Source organism: Saccoglossus kowalevskii, chromosome 11, assembly GCF_978046115.1.
Source record: "Saccoglossus kowalevskii chromosome 11, keSacKowa6.1, whole genome shotgun sequence".
Taxonomy (NCBI): Eukaryota; Metazoa; Hemichordata; class Enteropneusta; family Harrimaniidae; genus Saccoglossus; species Saccoglossus kowalevskii.
Genome location: NC_140651.1, coordinates 8973967 through 8999091, shown reverse-complemented (window position 1 = coordinate 8999091; position 25125 = coordinate 8973967). Strand labels below are relative to the sequence as shown.

The following is a 25125-nucleotide window of genomic DNA, read 5'->3' as shown; positions in this document are numbered from 1 at the left end:
TGGTTTAAACATGGGATCATCCAATATGACAATAAAATTGATCATGTGTGGGGGTCCAGTGCCCTTTAGTTTAGTTCTATATTTTCTGATGAGTCAAGTCTACTCAAAAAATGTAGCCCAAATAGAAAAATTCTTGGGATAGATAAGTATATGAGGTGACTGAGATGGTACAATAACCTCAGTGTAGATCCACTGTTATACCACTGCCACCTGCTGTTGATTCATTCGTCGAGCAGAGGGCAGGGATATTAGGTAGGGTTGCAAATTCCACACCACGCCAAAGCACCATTTGATTACAAGTGGGAACATCAGTACTGTATTTCTGGTGACAAACCAGATTGTAAAGGGGACCCTGTATCATATGATCCAGTACTGTTGGTGGGCCCAGATGTACCATTCTTTTGCAAGGAAGAATGTCTAACCTTGGGCACCATGTTAAATAAATTTTAATTTCCACATAAGTTGCATTTTTCTGATTTACCAAGTGCTTGCTGCAGTCTCTGGCTTTAAGCTGGCACTCAATGGACAATACAAGAATTTGCTGATCGTAACGTGTCCCTTTTTTTACATGGCTAACATCACCCAGAATGTTGTATTTATGGTAAAAGGATATTCACTGAACAGGGGCCTGCAAAACTATTTTGATTCAATGGGACCAAATATAAGGAATTAGTTTAGCCCAGTTCTGCCTAGGTAGTTTGCCATTTTGAGGGCCTCAACAGAGGCAGCAGTCAAACATATTGCCAGAACCAATGATGCTAGGCATAGATGCACCAATATAATATGTGTTCTAAATATGATAAACTGAAGACAGATACACACGAACAATAATCTCATTCATAGGGTCAGAATGCCCAATAATGACAGTCTGGTCGAGGGGAATACAGGAACAAACATATCAACCAAGGAAATGATTGTTGAGGTGGATGTGGTTGGGGTCAGGTGTTTTCAGTGGTATGAATTAAAGGATTCATTTTGTTTCCCAACCCTTATTTCCTGTGACGTTAAATTGTTCCGTTACCGTAGCAAACTACCACAATGACCCTGTAGGACCTTTCAGAAGTCAAGCACAGCTACAAGATCAAGTTGGCCAAAAAGCTTCAGTTGACTCCATCACCAGTGTCAATGGCTCTGCCACGAGTAATGGTAGGCATGATTTTCCAGGAAGTGAGAGAATTATTGGCAAATGGCAGCAGTGCAGTGCCTGTTATTCCCCCATATTTTTGGTGAACAATAAAGAACAATATAGACCCAAGCCAACTGAATCAGTATATTCTCTCAGAGCATTTTATGTGATGGTGACCCCAGCAGAGGTACACTGCTGTGTACATCAGGGGATTTCCTGATATCACTCAAACATTTGATTCAAGATATTAGTTCAATGTTTGCCCATTGTAGCCTCACAGTTTTTTTTCCCAAAATTAATGGCACTGCCAGTTTTGTGGCTGCACAGCAGGCCAACAATGTGAATTCATTTTATCAATATCTGGTTGATACAAGAGCAGTAATTTTAGCACACATCCTTCAAACAATCATATCCCACATTTAGTATTTCCGGGAATGTATTCTTGGGAGTGTTTCAGGTTGAGAGACCCGGCAGCCACACTTTTTGCATGCACGCACAGCTCAGACAATTATTGAGCTTTTTGGAAATGGCTTCATCCATGAGAGGCCTTGTGCCTCAATCAGCTCTCAAAGGTATGCTCGTCCAGGTCCACACACTCCAGTTGTGTGGATCGCCACATGAGAAATATCATGGACCCCACAAAGCTTGACTGCCATCAAGTGGATGGACTTAACCAACATAAGACGGAGATAACAGATTGCTCCATCAACTGCGGCTATAACACTGGTCATGGACGCCTTGAAAATAGAATGGGGAGTGGCTCCCTTGCAAAGCACAGCTCCACATAAACATACCTAATATGTTGGGGGGGGGGCATTAGATTGCTTTCTAGATGAAGTATAGAATAAAACAGTTCACATCCATTGCGACAACACAACTGTATTAGCATATATTACAAAACATGGGTGGACAAATCCCACAAACTAGCCAGCTAGTGGAGGAGATAAAGAGTGGGAAATTGAGCTGAAGCCCACCTGGCAGGGATTAGAAACAGTGTGGCCAACACAACGCGCAATGCCGTGTTTCACATTCCAATCTCGTTTTTCAGTTTATATGTTCATATATGTGCCTGTAATTTTGAATAGATAATTATTTAGCTGCGCCCCTTTCCCCATTTTGGGATTTACTTGAGGGTCACTAATGGGCTTGAACTCCCGCAGTTCAGCCACCACCAGGGTATACTTTGTACCCATTGAACATACATACAATACATTGGTTTTGGCAAGGTAGGTATGGCTTCACTATGCAAAATTTCGAATAATTCCCCGGGAATCTGATAATGCAATGATCAGTACATTAACAAAGGGAATTAAAAATTGTTAGGGGTCATGTGACAACAAAAGAATGCACACTCCTATGTTGGAACCTTTCGTATATTGAAAGAGAATAATACATGCCACTATTTTCGTACCAATCGTATATTAAATAATAGCAGATCCCGACAACAGAATAATACATGCCACTATTTTTGTACCAATCATATATCGAATAATAACAGATACCGACAACAGAATAATACATGCCACTATTTTTGTACCATTCCTATATCGAATAATAACAGATCCCGACAACAGAATAATACATGCCACTATTTTTGTACCATTCCTATATCGAATAATAACAGATCCCGACAACACAATATTACATGCCACTATTTTTGTACCAATCCTATATCGAATAATAACAGATCCCGACAACAGAATAATACATGCCACTATTTTTGTACCATTCCTATATCGAATAATAACAGATCCCGACAACAGAATATTACATGCCACTATTTTTGTACCATTCCTATATCGAATAATAACAGATCCCGACAACAGAATAATACATGCCACTATTTTTGTACCATTCCTATATCGAATAATAACAGTTCACGACAACAGAATAATACATGCCACTATTTTTGTACCATTCCTATATCGAATAATAACAGATCCCGACAACAGAATAATACATGCCACTATTTTTGTACCATTCCTATATCGAATAATAACAGTTCACGACAACAGAATAATACATGCCACTATTTTTGTACCATTCCTATATCGAATAATAACAGATCCCGACAACAGAATAATACATGCCACTATTTTTGTACCATTCCTATATCGAATAATAACAGATCCCGACAACAGAATATTGCATGCCACTATTTTTGTACCAATCCTATATCGAATAATAACAGATCCCGACAACAGAATAATACATGCCACTATTTTTGTACCATTCCTATATCGAATGTTAACAGATCCCGACAACAGAATAATACATGCCACTATTTTTGTACCAATCCTATATCGAATAATAACAGATACAGACAACAGAATAATACATGCCACTATTTTGTACCATTCCTATATCGAATAATAACAGATACCGACAACAGAATAATACATGCCACTATTTTGGTTCCAATCCTATATCGAATAATAACAGACCCCGTCCACAGAATAATACTATTTTGGTACTATCCCTATAGTAAAGTATAGCAGTCCCCGACAACTAAATTATATGTGCTACTATTTTGGTACCATCCCTATAGTAAAGTATAGCAGTTCCCGACAACTAAATTATATGTGCCACTATTTTGGTACCATCCCTATAGTGAAGTATAGCAGTTCCCGACAACTAAATTATATGTGCTACTATTTTGGTACCATCCCTATAGTGAAGTATAGCAGTTCCTGCCAACTAAATTATATGTGCTACTATTTTGGTACCATCCCTATAGTGAAGTATAGCAGTTCCCGACAACTAAATTATATGTGCTACTATTTTGGTACCATCCCTATAGTAAAGTATAGCAGTTCCTGCCAACTAAATTATATGTGCTACAATTTTGGTACCATCCCTATAGTAAAGTATAGCAGTTCCCGACAACTAAATTATATGTGCTACTATTTTGGTACCATCCCTATAGTAAAGTATAGCAGTTCCTGCCAACTAAATTATATGTGCTACTATTTTGGTACCATCCCTATAGTAAAGTATAGCAGTTCCTGCCAACTAAATTATATGTGCTACTATTTTGGTACCATCCCTATAGTAAAGTATAGCAGTACCCGACAACTAAATTATATGTGCTACTATTTTGGTACCATCCCCATAGTAAAGTATAGCAGTTCCTGCAAACTAAATTATATGTGCTACTATTTTGGTACCATCCCTATAGTAAAGTATAGCAGTTCCTGCCAACTAAATTATATGTGCTACTATTTTGGTACCATCCCTATAGTGAAGTATAGCAGTTCCTGCCAACTAAATTATATGTGCTACTATTTTGGTACCATCCCTATAGTGAAGTGTAGCAGTTCCTGCCAACTAAATTATATGTGCTACTATTTTGGTACTATCCCTATAGTAAAGTATAGCAGTTCCTGCCAACTAAATTATATGTGCTACTATTTTGGTACCATCCCTATAGTAAAGTATAGCAGTTCCTGCCAACTAAATTATATGTGCTACTATTTTGGTACCATCCCCATAGTGAAGTATAGCAGTCCCCGACAACAAAATTATATGTCCTACTATTTTGGTACCATCCCTATAGTGAAGTGTAGCAGTTCCTGCCAACTAAATTATATGTGCTACTATTTTGGTACCATCCCTATAGTGAAGTATAACAGTCCCGACAACAAAATTATATGTGCTACTATTTTGGTACTATCCCTATAGTGAAGTATAGCAGTTCCTGCCAACTAAATTATATGTGCTACTATTTTGGTACCATCCCTATAGTGAAGTGTAGCAGTTCCTGCCAACTAAATTATATGTGCTACTATTTTGGTACCATCCCTATAGTGAAGTATAACAGTTCCTGCCAACTAAATTATATGTGCTACTATTTTGGTACCATCCCTATAGTGAAGTATAGCAGTTCCTGCCAACTAAATTATATGTGCTACTATTTTGGTACCATCCCTATAGTGAAGTGTAGCAGTTCCTGCCAACTAAATTATATGTGCTACTATTTTGGTACCATCCCTAAAGTGAAGTATAGCAGTTCCTGCCAACTAAAATATATGTGCTACTATTTTGGTGCCATCCCTATAGTGAAGTATAACAGTTCCCGAAGTTCCCGACAACTAATTTATATTTGCCACTATTTTGGTACCATCCCTGTAGTAAAGTATAATAGCAGTTCCCGCCAACTAAATTATATGTGCTACTATTTTGGTACCATCCCTTTAGTGAAGTATAACAGTTCCCGACAACTAAATTATATGTGCGACTATGTTGGTGCCATCCCTATAGTGAAGTATAGCAGTTCCCGACAACTAAATTATATGTGCTACTATTTTGGTACCATCCCTATAGTGAAGTATAGCAGTTCCCGACAACTAAATTATATGTGCTACTATTTTGGTACTATTCCTATGGTGAAGTATAATTTGTGTGCAATTTTACTGTTAAAGAATTTTTGTCATCAAATCCATTTTCAAGAAACATTTAATTTGGAACACACCTTTAGTTTATTTTATTTTCATGCTAAACGTTGATACTTTTACAATCCACCAATGTCCAAATAAGCTGTAAGTTTTTTTGGTTACTAGTGGCGGTCTTTATTGTCGAAGTAGTTATTGTCCGCTTGCTCATTAGTAGTATTCAATAGGCTTTACTGCCACCTCCTAGGCCGCTCATTATTGACACGGTACCAAAATAGTGGCAAATACCCACGTCCCGATAAGGAAGGAAACATTGCGCAAAACGTTGCATCGTTTCTAAACATTTGTAACCGTTGCGATAATTTATTAAATTGCGGGGCCTGGGGAGCTCAAAGCAATCGACATATCCTAAATAATATTTGAGTGGGAATTTGTGGTACCCGCAGAAATCGAAGGGACAGTTACTGGACAGGGGACTTCCTTCTGTCAGAACTTCCTTTCTTCGATAAAACGCACGTTCATATATAACATAATTAACACGCCATACCACAGGAACTAAGTACCAATGTGGTACTTATTAAACAATGTTATCATTTTTTCAGACGACAACACGTGGTAAAACAACTTCCGGGTGCGTGTGTACGCACAATCTCCGGGACGGGAGACCATCGACTTATTTTCTATCTAAAAATTCGAATGCAAGTTCAAACATTTCCATTCACAATTAGTCCCAGTTCCCTACAGTTTTTTCGAGTGGTGGCTTTATGTTTACTTCGGTTGCTTGCCCGACATGTTTACAAATTATTTTCATTACAAAATGCAAGTTGGTTCAATGACGAGAAAATATACAACCGCGTTTTCTGCATTCAGGTTCTTGATCGGCTTTCGGGTCCCGTATGGGCGATTTTAGTTGGAGTAGGCGCCCACTGTATCAGCCAGTCATGTTGGCTGTACAAACGATTTACCACGGTGACAATTGAAGGGAAATTATAATTGACATGGAACATTTCACTGGGCTGCGGGGTATGAGAAATCAATGTGATGAAATGTATTAAACAAGACATGTAATTGGCGGTTCGAACAATAGCATCACTGTGGTTTACGCTTGAGGGCGAATGACAAGCAGAGATATAGAATAAGTCAGAAAAAGATACGTGTCTGAAAGAACACATTTATAACTGAGTATTATAATTGTTTACATGGAATTGTTTACAGGGGCACGACATAAACAAACTTTGAATTGCCAGGCTATTTGGTGTAACATGTTGTAGAATACCAACTGTTTTATAGAGTGAATAAACAAATTGAAATATTTTCAAAAGTCTTTTACAATGTTTTATCATATCTGATTTATTTTAGTTTCCATATTGTCGCATGGTGGAAACAATTCCAGGAATACAGATGCGCAGACACAGTCATAGATCGTACACTCGTACACGCGCGGGAACCAATCATTCAACTGATTAATTCACACATAGATATGTAGTATCTGACACTTTTTTAAATACAAAATGCAAAATATACTTACATAAATATAGATATTATATGAAATTTGGTTATAATATGTTTTTCATAATTGATAGAATTCGATAAAACTAATTATTACAAATAATTACTTAACTAAGTATTACATACGGGTCATGGTTTATAAAACAATTATCTTGTACAGCAACTACAATATAACAATAAAACTAATACGTTGGGCGATTATTTTGCTGGTCATAACTGAGTGAGGTACCTATCAGACATGCGCAGAAGACCAGAAAATATTCGTTTTGTAGACAATCAAATGTAATGATTATATAAAAAGATGTCCATGGTGAATTTTTCTATAATACATGGAAAGCAGTTTGAGCTGCCACGTTGAACATCCCCGCCATCTCAGAGGTATCCGATCTTCTCCTTGTTAGACGTTCCAGACATTCGTGAATCTGTTAAGTAGAACGGACACATTTATCGCACGTTTTTCGAGTAATAAAGCACCAGTACACTTAGTATTACTCCTTAATACACTGCGCTGCAGGACACGATACTTATAGAAATCTAGTACTAAGAAGTCAAGTTTTACAGCATGACATACGAGGTCACATTTTGTCACGCTCTGCTATAAGTTAATGTTGCTGTACATTAACTAGTATGTGTACATATATAGTGTCATGTAGTGTTCTCATACACATGCCATTCAGCACCAGGACTGAGACTCTGGCTTCTTGTGCCAGTTGTAAGAAATTTCTTCAGCCAATCAGATGGCCACACTAATCATATGATAATTCTGAATATTAATGACTCTCAGTGAATATTTACTCAAGTCAATCAATGTGATAATACAGACAATTTTATGAATTTGAGATAATAAATTGTCAAGATAAATTACCTCTTGTATATTTTCTTGTTTATCACCAATGCACTGCTGCAAACATTTCCAGATCAGTCCATACAAACCTCTCACTATATCTTCGGGCCACTTACTTGTATTCAGCTTCATTTGTCTTTTTAAGTTTTCATAAGGTTGCGACACAAAATCCTCAAAAATAGTTTCCTGGCAAAAACAGCCATGTTCATTATTTGCATTAAAATAAATGTCACAATATTACATCTATTCTGTAAATAGATATGAATTACAGCAGCATATCTTATATAATATTCTTTACATAGTAATACGAGAAAATTAACAAATAATGTGTAGATAAAGAAGTGTCATTTCATTCGTGTATCGGAGTTAATTGTTTCAATGGAACCTTAAATTGTATACTTTTCCGAAGAGTTATTTCTTACACATCGTATTTTTGGGAAATATTTTACTGAAATTTTTTATTTTAATTTCCGTGCCTTATATGAAATGCGAATGTCGTGATATTCCAAGATGGCGGACATATCTCCAAAATGTAATCCCAATACATTAGGCCAAAAAAAATGTTTTGTGGCCCTCAGCGACCGACCAAAAAATATGAAATATCGGATCGCGGTTTTTTAAATAGGCTCAAATATTAAAAACTCATCATTTTAAGCAGTAAAAAAGTGTTTCCTCTAAAAATTAACGATCCCGGACCGTCGTTTGATCCCTAGGGTCGCCGGGGGGGGGGATAAATTGCGACTATGAACCTCGGGTTGATCTGTATTTAAATACAACAGACTGAAAGAAACACTTTGATTTTTGTGTTTAATATCTAGCATGCGTTTGATTGATTCCCATATACCTCGGCTATTTTCGATAGCCTTAGTTTTCACGAATTTGAAAAAAAAAACAAAAAAAAAAACCGACCGACCGACCTAATAATTCAATTTTCCGTCTTGAGGACAGCATACGTTTTTTTGGCCTTATTCACCCTTCCACGGTGTTAAACTTCAGACACGTTGTTACGTAAAGTATGCACTAACACAGAACGTTATATTTGCGCGTGATTGTCTGTGACGTCACATATTCGGCCTTCGCATGGTCGTCTATTTACTATAGGTCCGTGTTCATTACTAGTTACTTCGAGCCGTCTTTTGAGGGACAGTTACTTTGCCACAGTGAAGTGAGCGCCTGCTTAGGTTATGTATTAATCGCTAGTATACCGTATACTCTAGATGTGAGAGATTGTTTTCTTATGATGAAAATCAAACCTACCTCAGATCCCGGGGCCTCGGATATCGTGTCTGTCCTCCCACAGAGTACATCATACATTATCTACAACAACACAAATTCTGAATGTGTGCATATAATTATTATTACTATAAACACAATATAGTGTGCAAAAGTAAATCATGGTCTATTAGTCAAATTTATGAAAAAAAATAATGCGACAAAATATTTGTGTTATTTTGTTGAATCGAGTGTATCCATACATAGCATAGTATGGTTATATCTTTTAGATCTCACAATAGAAAAAAAACACATTATTCGGGTTTCATGTAAAATCGCAAATTATCGTACATGACCCAGAAGAGGGGAGAAAATAGAGTACAGTGTTACTGGAAGTACACTTTTTATCCACCTGATGTCGGCGAGTATATTTCTTTATAGTTGCCAACCATGTATCGATAGGAAGTCTTCAAAATATTATAAAGTGCAAGCACAGATAACATCATAATGAAGACAATTATATAGTAATGACTTACTGCTCTAAGACCATATATGTCTATTCGTGGACTGTGAATAAACGAAGGCACTAACCCACCAGGCATAAATGCTTTATATTGATATTTCTCTATCATATTCATATCAACGACGTTTATGCATCGGCTGCCCAGGCAGTAGTGGGAGCACCAAAATCCAAACAATTTCGGTTTAAGATTATCCCCAAGCAGGATATGGTAGCTGTTTTGGTAGTGACAAGAAACGCCAAAATGAATAATGCATATATTTGCATGTGATACAAGATACTATATTTTGAATGGAAACTTCAAATTCTTAAAAATGTACTGTACTTTGTTACTTGGGGGTGAAATTTCTTTTTGTAAATTGCCATAGCTTGTAAATCAGTGGAATTATGAGAACATGGATCGGTGTACACATGTAATCTACGGAAACGTAATATTTGACACTACCAACAAAGTCTGTTGTATATAGTGCCGTACAAGAAGTGGTTAGACATGAATGTATTTTTACTTGAGATGAGCAGATATCATTTCGACTTAGGGCGATTCAAATACGTAAAAAATACGACATGTGATTGGTCAAAATTACAGACATATTCTTTAAAAAAAATGAAAATAGATCAAACATTCACAGATTAATTGGCAACTATTGAACAACTAAAATATTTCACCGACTGGAAAATTTATGATATTTTCGTGGACTGACCATTTTATATGACACGTTTGTTACAAGTGTTAAAATCAATTCTTTGTGGATTGGACAAGATTTATATTTAGTCAGCATTTGTGACAATTTAAATTGGCAAAAACACAGTAAATATTTGCAGATTGGTTCAATAAATTTATCATCTGGCTCACTCAAGTTACATGCAATGTGGACGAATTCAGTATCGCTGTGAATATAATGATATGTTTCATTCTAGAGTTTACTTACGAGTTCACACTCCCATGGATAAATGGAAACTGTAAAACATTATGCAAATACGATAGCGCACTAGCAACACCAGTCAATACTGCCAACGATTCATAACATCTCACCAAAGGATCCTGTCGAATATAACATGTGTTATTGTTTATACTATGATAGGTCGTACGACATATTGTTTAAGGTGAGCATTTACAAATCAACCTTCACACATATAGTGCATATGGTGATTAGGAAATTCTAAAACTTATTCATACCTAGAATAAAAGTGAATATTATCACCCACAATATATTTAAATACAAACGACCAAAGTATCAATAAATGATTAAAGTTAAATAACGTTCAATATACATGATTGAGATGCTAACCGCTGTTCCAATCAGCTTTCTCAACTGGTTATGGAGCAACTGTTGACAATATTGTTGTCAGGCATTGGAATTTGAGATTGGCATATCGGAAGGTTGCCAGTTGAATCGATTGGTAGATGCAGTGGTTAGCATATAAGTCCTGCATACTGTGTTTAAATTGCATTCTTCGCGACAATATATGAATTATAGACTGAACACGCATGGATTCTAGTTAGAATAATTTTAACATGTGATCGTGAAGCATATTTGTTTAAACAATTTCACTGCACAAATTGCCTAAATCGTATTGTAGGTAATGTTTCTGAATTATCCATAAACAACTGTCAACACTAAATCAACACAATACTATATATAGTACAGTCGGACATATTGTAAATAAGACTTTACAACAGTTCTATTGGCTTCCAAAATTGATACCATCCACAGATTCAGAAAAATGCAATATTAGGGCGTAACATACTATTTAGTTGGGAAAAAAGTGAAGGAGAACAAGCAAACGTAAACATAACTTGTTTCTCTCAAAAGGATTCCAAATATTGTTCGTTATTCAGTAAAAAAGATATTGGCACACATACTATCTCACATTACTTATGGGGAAAAAAATTGCAGTAAACGATGCTAGAATGTATGAACACGTCGACAATGTATTGTTGATTGTTGATATCACAATAATTGTTCACAAATAACAAATTGTTCTGGAATGTGCATCAGTTATATTAGTGACGTTAATTTTGTCCCACTTTGAGTTCCAGGGAAAAAATAATGCCTTCATCAGAATGAAAGATGATAATAATTATATAAAAATTAAAATCTCCAACCTGAACAGACGAATGAAGCCAGTCTGCAAAGGTTCCAACAGATAAGTATTCATAAATCAGCACAGCATCGTTACCACTAAAAGCACTGCCTTGTAGCATAATTATGCTGGGGTGACGAAACCTACAAAATAGAATATGACATAGTGAACATTTTAAACTTTTAGACCAATATATGGTCATGGTTACAAGCGTCATGTTCTCCTAACATTCAGATAAACACTTTTCATTGTCCGATATTGAGAGTGATTAAGTAATTAGGTAAGCCAGTGACTAAGTGAGTACGCTTACACCCCTCAACAACTTGAATGTCACAAACTTTCTTCTTTGTCGCCAGAAAATAGCGTTAATAGACAAGATAACAGTTAATATTTGAACAATAACTTCCGATGAACAGGTTTATAAAGTACAGGAGACCATAACGATGTACGTGTGACCTGTCAGTTATTGGCTTCTTGGATCCGCAAATCAGCTAAATACTATATATTATAGTTTCATAATATAGCCTTGTCATAATAAGGGAGGTGATCGAAATCAAACCAGCGGTTTCCGGACAACTCTGCCGATTTGCCTGATTTAATTAGCTTTTATTGAGATAACCCGGTAAACGTCATTTGTTCTGCAAGAATACGAACAGGTTCAATTAGTTAATTTATAGAAAGAATGACTACCAGACGTTTGTATTTGAAAACAAAAATTATAAGAAATTCATCATCATCATCATCATCATCATCATCATCATCATCATCATCATCAGCTACCTGAGAAATTTGTATTTCTCTAGTAAATTTATGAGTTGAAATTGTAATACCTTTAATTTCATTATCAGCTCGGATAAATGTAAAAACATTAAGTTGTCCTATTTTATTGCAAATACCGTTATTGTGGAATAAAACAACGGTTTTTCAATCAGTCTACCCTGCTTGCGAAAAGGAGGCGCCGCACTGAACATTCAGCTCATGAATATTCTTGCATAATGTTGTATATGTAGCACGGTGCTCCTGCGGAAGATAAAGTAGCTCCCCGGAGTTCCTCTCCCTAAATTAGTAACTTCAATAAAATATACATTAAATACTTACATCATTAGTGCGGATATTTCATTCTCGTACAATATAACTACCTCTCCCTAAAATTTCAAAGAGAGGAGAGTTGTTGTACGCTAGCATATTGTTAAGTATAAGCATTACGCCATTCGCTCAACTTGTCATACAAATCAGCGCGCTTATTGCATTCCTATCGATCATCGATGCATCGATCATTTCATTAAAACAATATCCCACAAATAATGGTGATCATAGAAGCAAATAAGCGAAGACAGAGTGACGCAAAAACAATAAATGAACGACCCCCATAAATTCAATGCATGACCATATAAGTCGACCGATTGCTCAAAAGTCGTACTGGAGATATAATAAATAAGCTGCCATGGCTATTTGAGATGTTGGACAATCGAAAATAAATGTGTGAATGATAATGGTAGTTAGCCAAAAATCGGGACGTGAATGACCACGTAGGTCATATCAAAAAGCAGGTTGCGGCATATGTAAATAAGGAAATGATCCACATGAACAGAGATGATCATTCACTTTGAAGTTCTGGTTTGTTCGGATATTGATAATGTTCATTCACTAAAATTTAATCACGAATTCATTTAGATCATTACGATCCTACATTATACGGCATACCTCTGAGTTGACTTCTTCACTTGTTATTCTCAACATTCCAAATATCTGGCCAAACATTGTACCGTGGAATATGGCACCAAACTGGCCTTTATGCATAATGTTCATAACATCAAATTCATTGGTAGCTTTCATTACTTTGCTGTACTCATAAACCAAACACGTTTTCAAAATGCCCATTCCATTCTTTCCGTCATCAGTAATATTGAGATGTTTCACTTCAGAAGAAACGTGGGCTTCATTTGATGCATACATATGAGAAATGTCTACATTGAAATTATTTTCATTTGCGTATGGTCTGGTATAGTCTCTTTGAACAAAACTCTGCAACCTTAAATATAATTAACAGTTCAGATGTTGTTGAACAAACAGATTTCCTCGGAACGGCGTAAACTAAATATACGTTTAGAATCATATGCTGACAATTATGTTAAACGCAAGGTAATCTCTAAAGTCAAGAATGTACGCTTTTTTGTACCAATTCATACAAATATTAAGCACCAGTTCTGTAGCAATATTAAATTTGTGATAAACTACGTAATAATAATTTAATAGACAATACCTAAACGTTTGAGTAGGCAATTCTCTGCATGCTGCGCCTCTTACTTCTAATAGTGAATGCTGAACAACATTCGCATTGATTGGTCCGATGTACAATGGAATTGGTAGCTCATCTATAGAGATAATTGACATGACTTGTGATTTTTACTAGGGGCAATATAAAAATTCACATAAACTTTTTCATTAATTATGTAATTATGTACATTTGATTATTAAGCATTAATCATAAAAAAAAACTTTCTTAGCCGGCTGATCTCAGTACAAAAATGTTTACATTGATGTACTTCTCAGATAACCCAAGACAAGATAAGACCAACTGTGCATGTAGAGCAACTACTTCATTGTGAGATTTAGCAACTATATCATCGCCAATGAACTCGACCAGTGTTGCTAAACACTCTAGTTGAATTGTGTGAATCAATAAAAATTGGTTGAATTGGATCAATCAATACTATTTCTCCTTAATGAATTTCCTATAGTTTTTGATTTAAAAACGAACCTCCAATATTTCCTTTCATCCTAAATAAAATAGTTTTTGCTCAAGATTCGTTGTTATTACTCTTTAAATAGTCTTACCAGTATAGATGGAAGCATGTGCAGTGGAGGTATCTGTATTATTTTCAGCACAAGGACTTTCATTGTTTTCATCTGAAGAACAAAAGCTCTGCACAGACAAAGATTTCTTCTCATCCATCACTTCGGTGTGTGAATCGTCAATGTCTATATATAAAAGTAAACGTTAACATCAGAGTGTTACATATTTAATGAATGTCAAGGCCGTATATTATACTTTATTTCTAAATCACTACACACGTGTCTTTAACACAATGTTGTGCAATTTATTATCTGTGTGACGTTTTATCGTCCAGAAACGCACTCAGATTGCGAAGGTAGAGAACATTCATACTGACTGGAGCTGAGCACATTTACAATGGTAGTTTAAAACGCTGCATTCACATTAATGCAAACATTCTAAAAATCGCACGTCATTCCAAACCACAATAGTTACTTTCAAATTCGTTGCCGAATTAATTTACAGGCACACCCTGATCAACAAAACTGTTCTGTGACTTACACAAGTATCACATTTCGAGTCGTCAACTACAAATTATTTAACGAATTGCCGCCCGAGAGGGTGGGTGTCCGCCAAGGGCGTTATGGGTGTATGCGTGACAATCTTAAAGCGTCTAGAACATTAAATATTATGACTTCTAGTAATGAAATACAAAATGTTTAATGAAACTATGATCTTACCTCGATGTGAGCAAAACAGTTTAGGATCAATGTCAACGGCAAGATCCTCACGTCCAATATCACGAAGAGCATTTACAAATCTACAAAAACAACGATAACCCCGTCGCCATACCCTGTCAATGAGAGTGACAGCGGCGTATTTTGCTCCATAGTTATTCTGGTGTGAATGTATCTCTTCCCGGTCAGTCTCTGTTAGATGTGTTCCCATGTGTGTCAAGATTTCATCTGGATTGATGTCGTTTAGACGTACTGCAAATATACTTAATAGCTGACCATACTGGTCCATATCTGGAACCGGTTTACCCTCAAGCATATCAGCTAAATATTCATAACCTATGAAGTAATTAATTTGACGCACCCAGTGAATAAAAAGTGTGGCGCGGTTTAAGAATTTTCGACACAGGTCTTTTAAAACTGATCCATTTTTTTAAATAACGAATGGTTCATATTGATTGATCCGATTTTTGATACTGACCATTATGTTTGGATGTAGTAGACTTATGAAGTATGGAGTGTATATCTCGTTTAAATGAAAGGTACTGGTTAAAACATAGCAATATATGTTATTTTCGCCTTTATAACTATATATTCATAACCCGTGATCAAATTGGTGTAAAAGAAAATGACTTACCGCTAGTTAATACATACCTTATTGTGTTATGTTGGTTGTACATTAACTAGCATAGCAACTTAGTATCAGAGACAGAACACCCCTCATTGATTAGTACGATCACCATAAAAATGACACAATCAGCTGATTTGGCAACGGATACTGAATTATCTGAGTTATGGTGTTTAACTATCATTTCAAATAGTCTTCTAAATTCGATTTCGGAATTGTTGGATAGAATTGCGCATAAACTGTACAAAATTCAAAGCTATTTTGATGTTTACAGGGGGTGTGAGGGGGTAATATTTGCAGAACACAGGAGGAATGCAATTGTGACACAAAGCTGAATTACAGAAAATAGTGTTCGTACAGCATTTGTATAAAAGATCTAAATGCCTCAGCAAAATATAACAATTTTACATACGTATATTTCTTTGTTTGTATTTTAAGTGATCAGCAGCAGATAGAAATATATTTCACGTTGACACCAATGTGACCACATGTACAGTTTATGGATATATGCATTGTATAAGAGATACCATAACATATAGATTGCTATGACTAAACTAATACCTTTCTGTAGAACGATATTAAGCAAAATTATGGTACCTTCTTCTCGTAAGGCTGATGTTAATTGATTAAACCACCCAGTATATGAATCTTCCGCTTTCAACAATTCACTTATAAACCTCTTCACAGATACTTCATCATTCCCACTTCTATCCAAGGCATGCAATTTTTCGGCGAAATCAGCTGTAAGGCAAAAATAAATGAATAGTAATTTAACTATGAGAAAAGGTTTACTTTCGATTGACAAAAATCTTCAAATTAACTATATTGCCTTATTTCAACAATTTTGTACTTAATGGTGATGCATTATATAACATGATGATGTGAATATTGCACCATGACATGTCACGTATGCTATGTGTGTACAAATCATTTTTGCACAAAATGTAAGCACGCAAGGGTGTCGTACCACATGCTTTCGAACTTATATTGAACACGGCATAGCTGAGCGACCACAGCGCATTAAGCTTGACTAATTCTGTAAGTGGGTGTGTATACAGATTTGTTAATGCTGTTTGAATATATTATTCATTTTTTTTAGGTAAGTTTCAATTCGAAGCAACAATACTTACGTTGAAGAAACGAAAGATGCCTCACAATAATCCATGGTTTGATAATCAATCGTTCAAGTAATGGTGCAGTCACTCGTATTCTTGCCTTATATTCGTCCTCGTTCGCAGCATCATCCACTTGCGCAAATTCCTTCGACTGCGATTTCAAGCATTGCTGTATCAGTGAAGCTACGTAAGAATGTCCATTTTCTTCCAGGCAATGTAAAAAACGGAATAAGCATTCGGTTCGGCTTCTGCAGAGATGGTTCAGCAGAATTTGCATGGCCATGGAATTGCCATGTCGACGTTCAACTTGTTGAATTTCTTCTAAGACTGTGTCATCAAGATGATCGCCCATGTCTGGAATAATTTGGCTTGGGATTACATCGGACAGCTGAAATGCATGCTGGCGAACAGCATATACCATGTCGTCTCTCATACCGTCGTCAACAGGATGGCAAGGGTTTCCTATGAGACAGTCCGCAACATCTCCATAGCCTGTCATAAATTCATTTGTGTAATTAGATAATTGTAGTGTTGATTTTCTGTTAATTCATAACGTCATCATTAGAGTTTCCTGCACTTTCGTTCAGTGCAGCACGAAATTTGCACAAAAATCAACAACTTCATAACTATAATACTAACCTGCATCGTTCAGTATATTTATAAATGCCTGGAACCAACCAGGTTCTGTCTCAGATACAGATAAAACACTTTCAATTAGAACTACCACAGCGTTACTGTTTCCTTGATTTAAGCTGCTTTGAATTAAATGGACTTTATCTGAAAAAAAGGGGATGACACGTTTCAAATTATGGACAATATATGTATAACCCGACCTTATGTATCCCGGCCCATGCCCTGAAACTGCTCGATAAATGCGCTCTCACCAAAAAAAAAATAAGAAGGTTCAATTGTCAATTCGAAACAAAATAAGCGTTCCAGGTCAATTGCTCTAGAACAGCATATATGGGGTTGAGACTACACGTATGTAATAGATTAAAACATCGGCAAAAATATAAGTTACTCTTGTCTGTAAATAGTGATTTAATAATACAAAATAACAAAAACGGAGAGAACAAGTCATTGAAAATGACACAGTTCCCGTTCAAACTGATCAAATTAATCCTTATGTACCAAACCTGGTCTTGACAATATTTAATAAATATATTTGCGTGGTGAAATATCAAAACAGTGTACATACTGAGTATGACAAATAAGAAAAACAAAAAAATGGTTTACAGTGCACTGATCAAGTACGAGTACTTTCAAAACATTTTGCAATGTATTGTCCAATGTCTGAAACGCAGTGACAAGATCAAAGTCAACTTCAGAAAGCCACCCAGAATGATTTGATCCGAATGAAATGCAGTTATTTAAATCAGCAAGCAACCTGTAAATACATACTGGAATGACTTAAGATAAGTATTAAATACAATATGTCTCTAGTATGTTATCAATAGTCATACTGCTAGCAGTACTGACATTAACAGTATCCATAATCATTGAATATACCAAGGTTATAAGACTGTTTGTCAAATATGTACTGACTCCAGAGGTGATACCTAAATATTCAAGTGAACCTTAATGAGCATAACCTGCAATCACAAATTTATCTTGACCCGTTATTTCACAGTTTGAAGTAGGACCAGCACTGCCTTCTATATCACCACTTAGCAACAGAATCATTCTCATACTGTACAAATAAAGTTGCATAAATCCACACAGAAAAAAAGTTGTTAGTGTTTTTATTACAAACTTCATTTTGTGTACAATCACGGTTACTAAAAAAAGACGGTTAGGAAACGAACCATGTTCTTTTCATTGGATGCGTGTCGCGGGTAAACATTTGAAACAAAAGACGTACTAATCTGTGATAAATCATTAACATAAAATGTAGACAGGAAATCACGCAAATATGACGTCATTCTCCCCAGAGTTCATTGCAATCAACTGCACGCCATTTTATTGTGTCTGTGTCGATACTTTCAGTAATACTAAAGTGTAAGTTGTTCCAGTGAATCCTGACTAAACCTGTCGCTCAGTTTAAACTCAATACAAATTTGCCTGTCTTGTATGGCATTTTCGTTTCTAAAGAACAAGATCGGCAGAAAACTGAAATAAAAAAACCAACAAAACAAGATCCGAAAAAAAGACGTCAAAGAAACCATATAAGTGTTTATATTTCAGCCTTGCAAAAGTTTTAATGAGGAGCCATGATACCACATACATTTTGTTGGAAATAAACAAAATATGCGATAAGATAACTGAAATGACCCGCTCATGCTCTACAAAATGCATGTAAGCAGACCAAATATGCAGCAACAGGCAGTTCCAATGAAATTAAGAACGGTTAAAAAGGGTTCGAAAAATTGATTTGGCGAAGAGACTGCTAGAAAGTTGTACCGACAGTTCAATGTGTTCAAAAATTGTAGCGTTGACTAAAACCGCATTTAACGGCACGCTGAATATTGCAACATGAAAAATGGCGAAAAATGTTGAATACATTTTCAACGATTTCTACGGCGTCTACAAAAAAAGTGTTAAGACTTTAAACAAAATGGCTGATACAGTGACGCGAAAGCAAAACGATAAAATTTACTCTAATAAGCCCCCAAATCGCATACAACCGTCATAAGTACGCACAGTAGTATACTATAAATATAATTGGTTGTATTTTTTATAATATAATGTATTTTAAAATAATGACTTAGGGGTTAGAATTTTCGTCACTTTTTCTTCCGGGACCCAAGTTTACTTTCAGGACAACAGTGAAAACGATAAATGACGATTCTCGATTGTGAATGTTATCATAGTCACAAAGAGTACTCATCCGAAATGTACGTGTAGTTTTTCGTGGAGCTTGTGCACTAAACGTGGATATTCTATCGAAAACGAGCTTAAAATTTCAAATTCGCGGGACATCAAGTGATCGACACAAAAATGAAACAAAATGGTGGGCCTTGAAATCTCAAGCAATAGAGGGCATACACAGCGCGACACTCATCCTTGAGGGATTAGGCAAATTCACACCTTTTAACAATGGCGTTTCCTAGCCGTCTTTTTTAGTAACCGTGGTACAATGAAAAATTCAAAGTTTAAATACATAGTTCTATATTCATATTTTTCTGATAAAATAAAAGTGTCATAAATGAAGAATTTTAATTGAAGTCAGCAAATTTTCTCTGTAATAGATTTGTGTATATTGCAGATTAAGTATGAGGTATTGTTTCATGATATAAGCCATCAAAATAACTCTTTCCTTTATCACAATCTTTGTTACGCGCTAATGTTATATGCAAATTTTAACGCGCGATGTAGACACGTCCTATTATAGTAAAATATCCCGAAGGGTTGAAACGCGCCAGGACTGTGGCATGAGCACAACCGTAAAATATTGTGATAAAGGAAACGTTATTTACTCAGGCTGAACACGTGTGACATGAAAGTAATGACCATGCTTATTCAGGAATACAATGCTTTATTAATATGTGTATCTACTGAATATGAAACGTATATTTCAATTATAGTTATGGTCAATAAAATTTAGGAACCTGCAATATAAAAGTGGTGTGTATAAGATAGACTGGATCACGTTCTTAATCTTGCTATTGACCTAAATCTCCTAACAAGCGTGTCTATTGCTTGTTCTGTTCATTCCTTTCGACTGGCTGGGCACGTCTGAACCAGTATTTTCAGCTTTTTTTGCTTACTTTGTACTGAATAAAACGTGAACCATTAATAGCACACCATCAAAACACGGAGAATAATTACCTCAAAAATAAAAATAACTAAGAGTATCGGTAATACATTTAGCTACTGAACACGCATAAATATTGTACGTTTCAATAAAAAATGCGCACTATACTCAACAAAATGTGTGGCGATGTTTTTTTTGTAGATTTGTGCTCGTCTTATCCCATCAGAAATCTAAATACATACGGTACACATTTACCATTTGTAGGGTAACGTACATTTCACCACAAAAATTACGAACCTAACCCGATCTTTTCAAATAACATCAGTTCTTGGAGCATCGTTTTTAACACGCATTTATCATATTCTATACAATGTTGGATAACCAAATTATGACATGGCACATCAGTCATGTTTATAGAACATGGCGTAATTAATCGGCAAACAGTTCAAGTGTAACGTACATTTCACTTAACCTTGTGGAGATGGCGACACAATTAGTTTCTAATAGATTCCGTAAATTAGAAGTTAATGTATTCGTGATTATATATGACTAACTTAATGGAATATAGGATTGATGAAACTTTCCTTTTTATGGCCTAGTTTGCGATCTTAATGGGAGATGCAACATTTATTGGGAATCCCTTCTCTATTTCGACAGAACTGCCTGCAATACACTGTAACAGAAGGTATGGTCGGAGCTTATTCCCTGTTGGGTGTGAGTTAAATCGCATATTATTATGAAAGTGGATTTAATGGCTTAGTACATAATCTTGCCACATAAATGTACATGTTTCAAGTCCATTGGGATCTTGATTGTCTGCTAATTGTGTGTATTAGCTACAAAATTATCCGGAGAGCACCATCTTTGACCTCCCGTGCTAACTTATCTGCGCGAAGCCAGGTGTGACCAAGCTGCATTGGTGTTGTCATGACGATGCTACAGGTGACGCCCTCAGTGATGGAGTCCGTATGCAGTCATGACAACGCATGCAAAGTATTGAGACTAATGGTTGAACCAAGGGCGGTAGGCAAAAGTGTAAGATAAGCCAGGATTAATGACAATTTTTAAATGTTGACGATTTATTTGAATAATGACAATAGAATACATTTGCTTTGCATAACTATGTCTAAATGTACCTTATATATGTACACAATTCTGGCTGTACCATTCGCTTATATTATTTAATTCCACATTCGATATGAAACGCATTGTATCCTTCGAGCCGTAAGTTATGAATTCGCGGCATAAGAAGTATTGAACAGCGCCATAAAAAAATAAGCGGGGGTATACGGTAACGATTGTAGTTACAGTAAGTACCTGGTTACTAGTATATTATACAACTGGTGTCTTTGTAACTGAATGGTGCGTGTACGGCAATTCCAGTGCACTACCTTCCCAGTACAACTACTTTCCGTATATTCAACCTAACAAGCCATCCACCTATAACAATGAGCAACATTTTGTTATGAGATGTCTAGGTTACATTCATCATAGTGACGAAGTATTCCTGTCTGCACAAAATAAATTCAAAATGTTGACAAAAGAAACCAAAACTTACACTAGCACCAGCCTTAGCTGTTTTCTCAAAACCCAGCTATGAAACAAAACAGCAACAACTATCAGTGTATTAGAGATTAGAGATTGTTTACTACTCTGTATTCACCATTGGTTAGGGTTTATTTTTTAGTTTATTCATATTTTTAGCTCCGATGTCGACTTTGTCGAGCGGAGCTTATCATATGAGTGATTGTCCGTCGTCGTCCGGCGTCTGTCGTCCGTCGTCCGTTGTCCGGCGTCCGTCGTCCGTCGTCCGTGTCAATGTTTTACTTATTTGACTTCTTCTTGAAAACTACAAGCCTGAATGCTTTGATACTTGGTGTATATGTATGTACCTTGGGTAGACCTCTCTCAGATTTGTTCATTTCATGATCATATCTTCAATTCTCTAATTTTGGTGAATATTTTGTCATTTTTAGTAAAAAGTGATATTTTCGACTTCTTGTTAAAAACCGCAAGTCCAATTGCTTTGATATTACCTATATAGGTACAACATGTGGATCTCTCTCAGATTTGTTGATTTTGTAATGATATCTTCAATTCTCTAATTTTGGTGAATATTTTTGTCATTTTTGGTAAAAAGTGATATTTTCGACTTCTTGTTAAAAACTGCAAGTTCAATTGCTTTGATATTACATATGTAGGTACTACATGTAGACCTCTCTCAGATTTGTTCATTTTGTAATGATATCTTTAATTCTCTAATTTTGGTGAATATTTTTGTCATTTTTTGTAAAAAGTGATATTTTCAACTTCTTGTTAAAAACCGCAAGTCCGATTGTTTTGATATTACATATATAGGTACTACACGTGGACCTCTCTCAGATTTGTTCATTTTGTAATGATATCTTAAATTCTCTAATTTTGGTGAATGTTTTTGTCATTTTTGGTAAAAAGTGATATTTTCGACTTCTTTTAAAAACCACAAGTCCAATTGCTTTGATATTACATATATAGGTACTACATATGGACCATTCTCAAATTTGTTCATTTCATGATGATATCTTCAATTCTCTAATTTTGATGAATATTTTTGTCATTTTTGGTAAAAAGTGATATTTTCAACTTCTTGTTAAAAACCGCAAATCCGATTGCTTTGATATTACATATATAGGTACTACATATGGACCACTCTCAAATTTGTTCATTTCATGATATCTTCAATTCTCTAATTTTGGTGAATATTTTTGTCATTTTTGGTAAAAAGTGATATTTTCGACTTCTTGTTAAAAACCGCAAGTTCAATTGTTTTGATATTACATATGTAGGTACTATATGTAGACCTCTCTCAGATTTGTTCATTTTGTAATGATATCTTTAATTCTCTAATTTTGGTGAATATTTTTGTCATTTTTTGTAAAAAGTGATATTTTCAACTTCTTGTTAAAAACCGCAAATCCAATTGCTTTGATATTACATATATAGGTACTACATGTGGACCTCTCTCAGATTTGTTCATTTTGTAATGATATCTTAAATTCTCTAATTTTGATGAATATTTTTGTCATTTTTGGTAAAAAGTGTTATTTTCAACTTCTTGTTAAAAACCGCAATCATTTATGGTGAAAAATGATATTTTTGAATTCTTGTTGAAAACAGCAAGTCCCATTGCATTGATACTATGCATATTGTTCATTTTCTAATGATATTTTCTGTTCTTTAATTGAAATGTGCATTACTAACAGCGGAGCTATCTCAGCCGAGAGGCTGCTTGTTTTTAATATGTTATCAGAGGTGAATTACTTGGGGTTTGCAGCTACGGTGACACGATACCAAGATCCCGTTTCAATCTCGCTCTCGCATAAGCGTTGCAACTCAAATGCGAATGCGCATGCCCGAGGTAACTCGGATACTGGGATGTCCAGGTGGATCAAAATAGCTGTTCACAATATGGCGAATTACGATAACTATATTTTCTGTACATTTTCGATGTATTACATTCTTTCACTATCAATGTGGTAATACATGTTTTATTGTTTTATTATAAACCGCCTATGTCGTGTCAGAAGGGAGTAGCATCAGTCATAGGCATGATGTCACCATACAGTACTATGTGCGTTGCAAACCCAAAGTAATGTACCTCTGATGTTATATATTTTAAGAATTAGATTTTTTTTTAGAATATAGTTTTTAATTTTCTTTTGGTAAGACCTTTTTTATCCTTTCCTAAAGATTTTATGCGTCTAATAAATATTTTTATTATAACAACCCTGAGCCTGTGAAAAACGAAACCAGCACTGTTTACACAGGTCACGAAACACACATTGCAAATTAGGTACGTCATCGTGTGTGTTTTTTTCTTTGTCCAACCACTGGAACTGGTACAAAATATTCGACATACTTTGTATCACTCACCTTTCAAATAAGGCATATGTTGGCAGACGTGTGGCAGTATGGTTGACACCGTGAGTCTTTTCTGTAATTCACCGATAACGTTACGAACCATACTTGCGTTGTCAACAGCGCCATTCCCGTTCCCCGCTGCTTCTGGTTCTAAGTCCGGGTCTGGGGCGCGCCGATCTCGACCCCGTACTTTACCAAACTTGAACACACTTTTCCATTTCGACATGATCAGTACATGAAATAGGTCCACAGACAAGTTCAATTATCGGAATGTTCAGTAAAACGTCGAATGTAAATGGTAGGCCGTGCCGGCAAGTAACTACATGTCGTCATATACGATTCGGGGTTTCCCTAAGGATCTGACCGACTAATAAAGTTAGTACTTCACTATTCGAAATAAATTCGAAAAAAAAAAATAGTTTTCGTTTTTAACGTTTTCATTACTAGGAGGGTAGCCCCCTCGAAAAAAAATGTTGGGGTGCCGCCCCTCCAAAATCAAGCTGAAACCTTTTGTGTCAGCAAAATTTGCCCCTCAATATACAGGAAATAGCGTTTCAGAGTCTAGATTTAATTTTGTTAACGGAGAGCATG

At 35.7% G+C, this 25125-nt stretch overlaps 1 protein-coding gene across 2 annotated transcripts; it reads right to left on the bottom strand.

Moving 5' to 3' along the window:
- Nucleotides 1-6841: 6841 nt before the first annotated feature.
- Nucleotides 6842-24868, bottom strand: LOC146736158 (uncharacterized). Of its 2 annotated transcripts, XM_085505715.1 has the most exons (15): nt 24547-24868; nt 17580-17717; nt 16956-17432; nt 16423-16566; nt 15204-15536; nt 14526-14669; nt 13951-14062; nt 13392-13719; nt 12786-12832; nt 11710-11830; nt 10532-10644; nt 9619-9817; nt 9128-9187; nt 7892-8056; nt 6842-7448 (listed from the first exon to the last, which is right to left on the bottom strand). In XM_085505715.1, the coding sequence occupies exons 1-15, from the start codon at nt 24758-24760 to the stop codon at nt 7347-7349; spliced, it is 2697 nt and encodes an 898-aa protein (XP_085361841.1). In that variant the 5' UTR covers nt 24761-24868; the 3' UTR covers nt 6842-7346. The 2 variants fall into 2 exon arrangements, 1 of the variants encoding a protein (XP_085361841.1); XR_014931005.1 differs by lacking the exons at nt 6842-7448; nt 9619-9817 and having other exon boundaries at nt 8034-8056.
- Between the last annotated feature and the right edge of the window lie 257 nt (nt 24869-25125).

Bases quoted from the DNA above. Each gene is read 5' to 3' on its own strand.
- LOC146736158 (XM_085505715.1), bottom strand. From the start codon at position 24,760: ATGTCGAAATGGAAAAGTGTGTTCAAGTTTGGTAAAGTACGGGGTCGA. The intron at 10,645-11,709 runs GTTGGAGATTTT...TATATTCGACAG, and splicing joins GGCTTCATTCGTCTGTTCAG to GATCCTTTGGTGAGATGTTA. The intron at 9,188-9,618 runs GTAAGTCATTAC...GTGTTGTTGTAG, and splicing joins ACATATATGGTCTTAGAGCA to ATAATGTATGATGTACTCTG.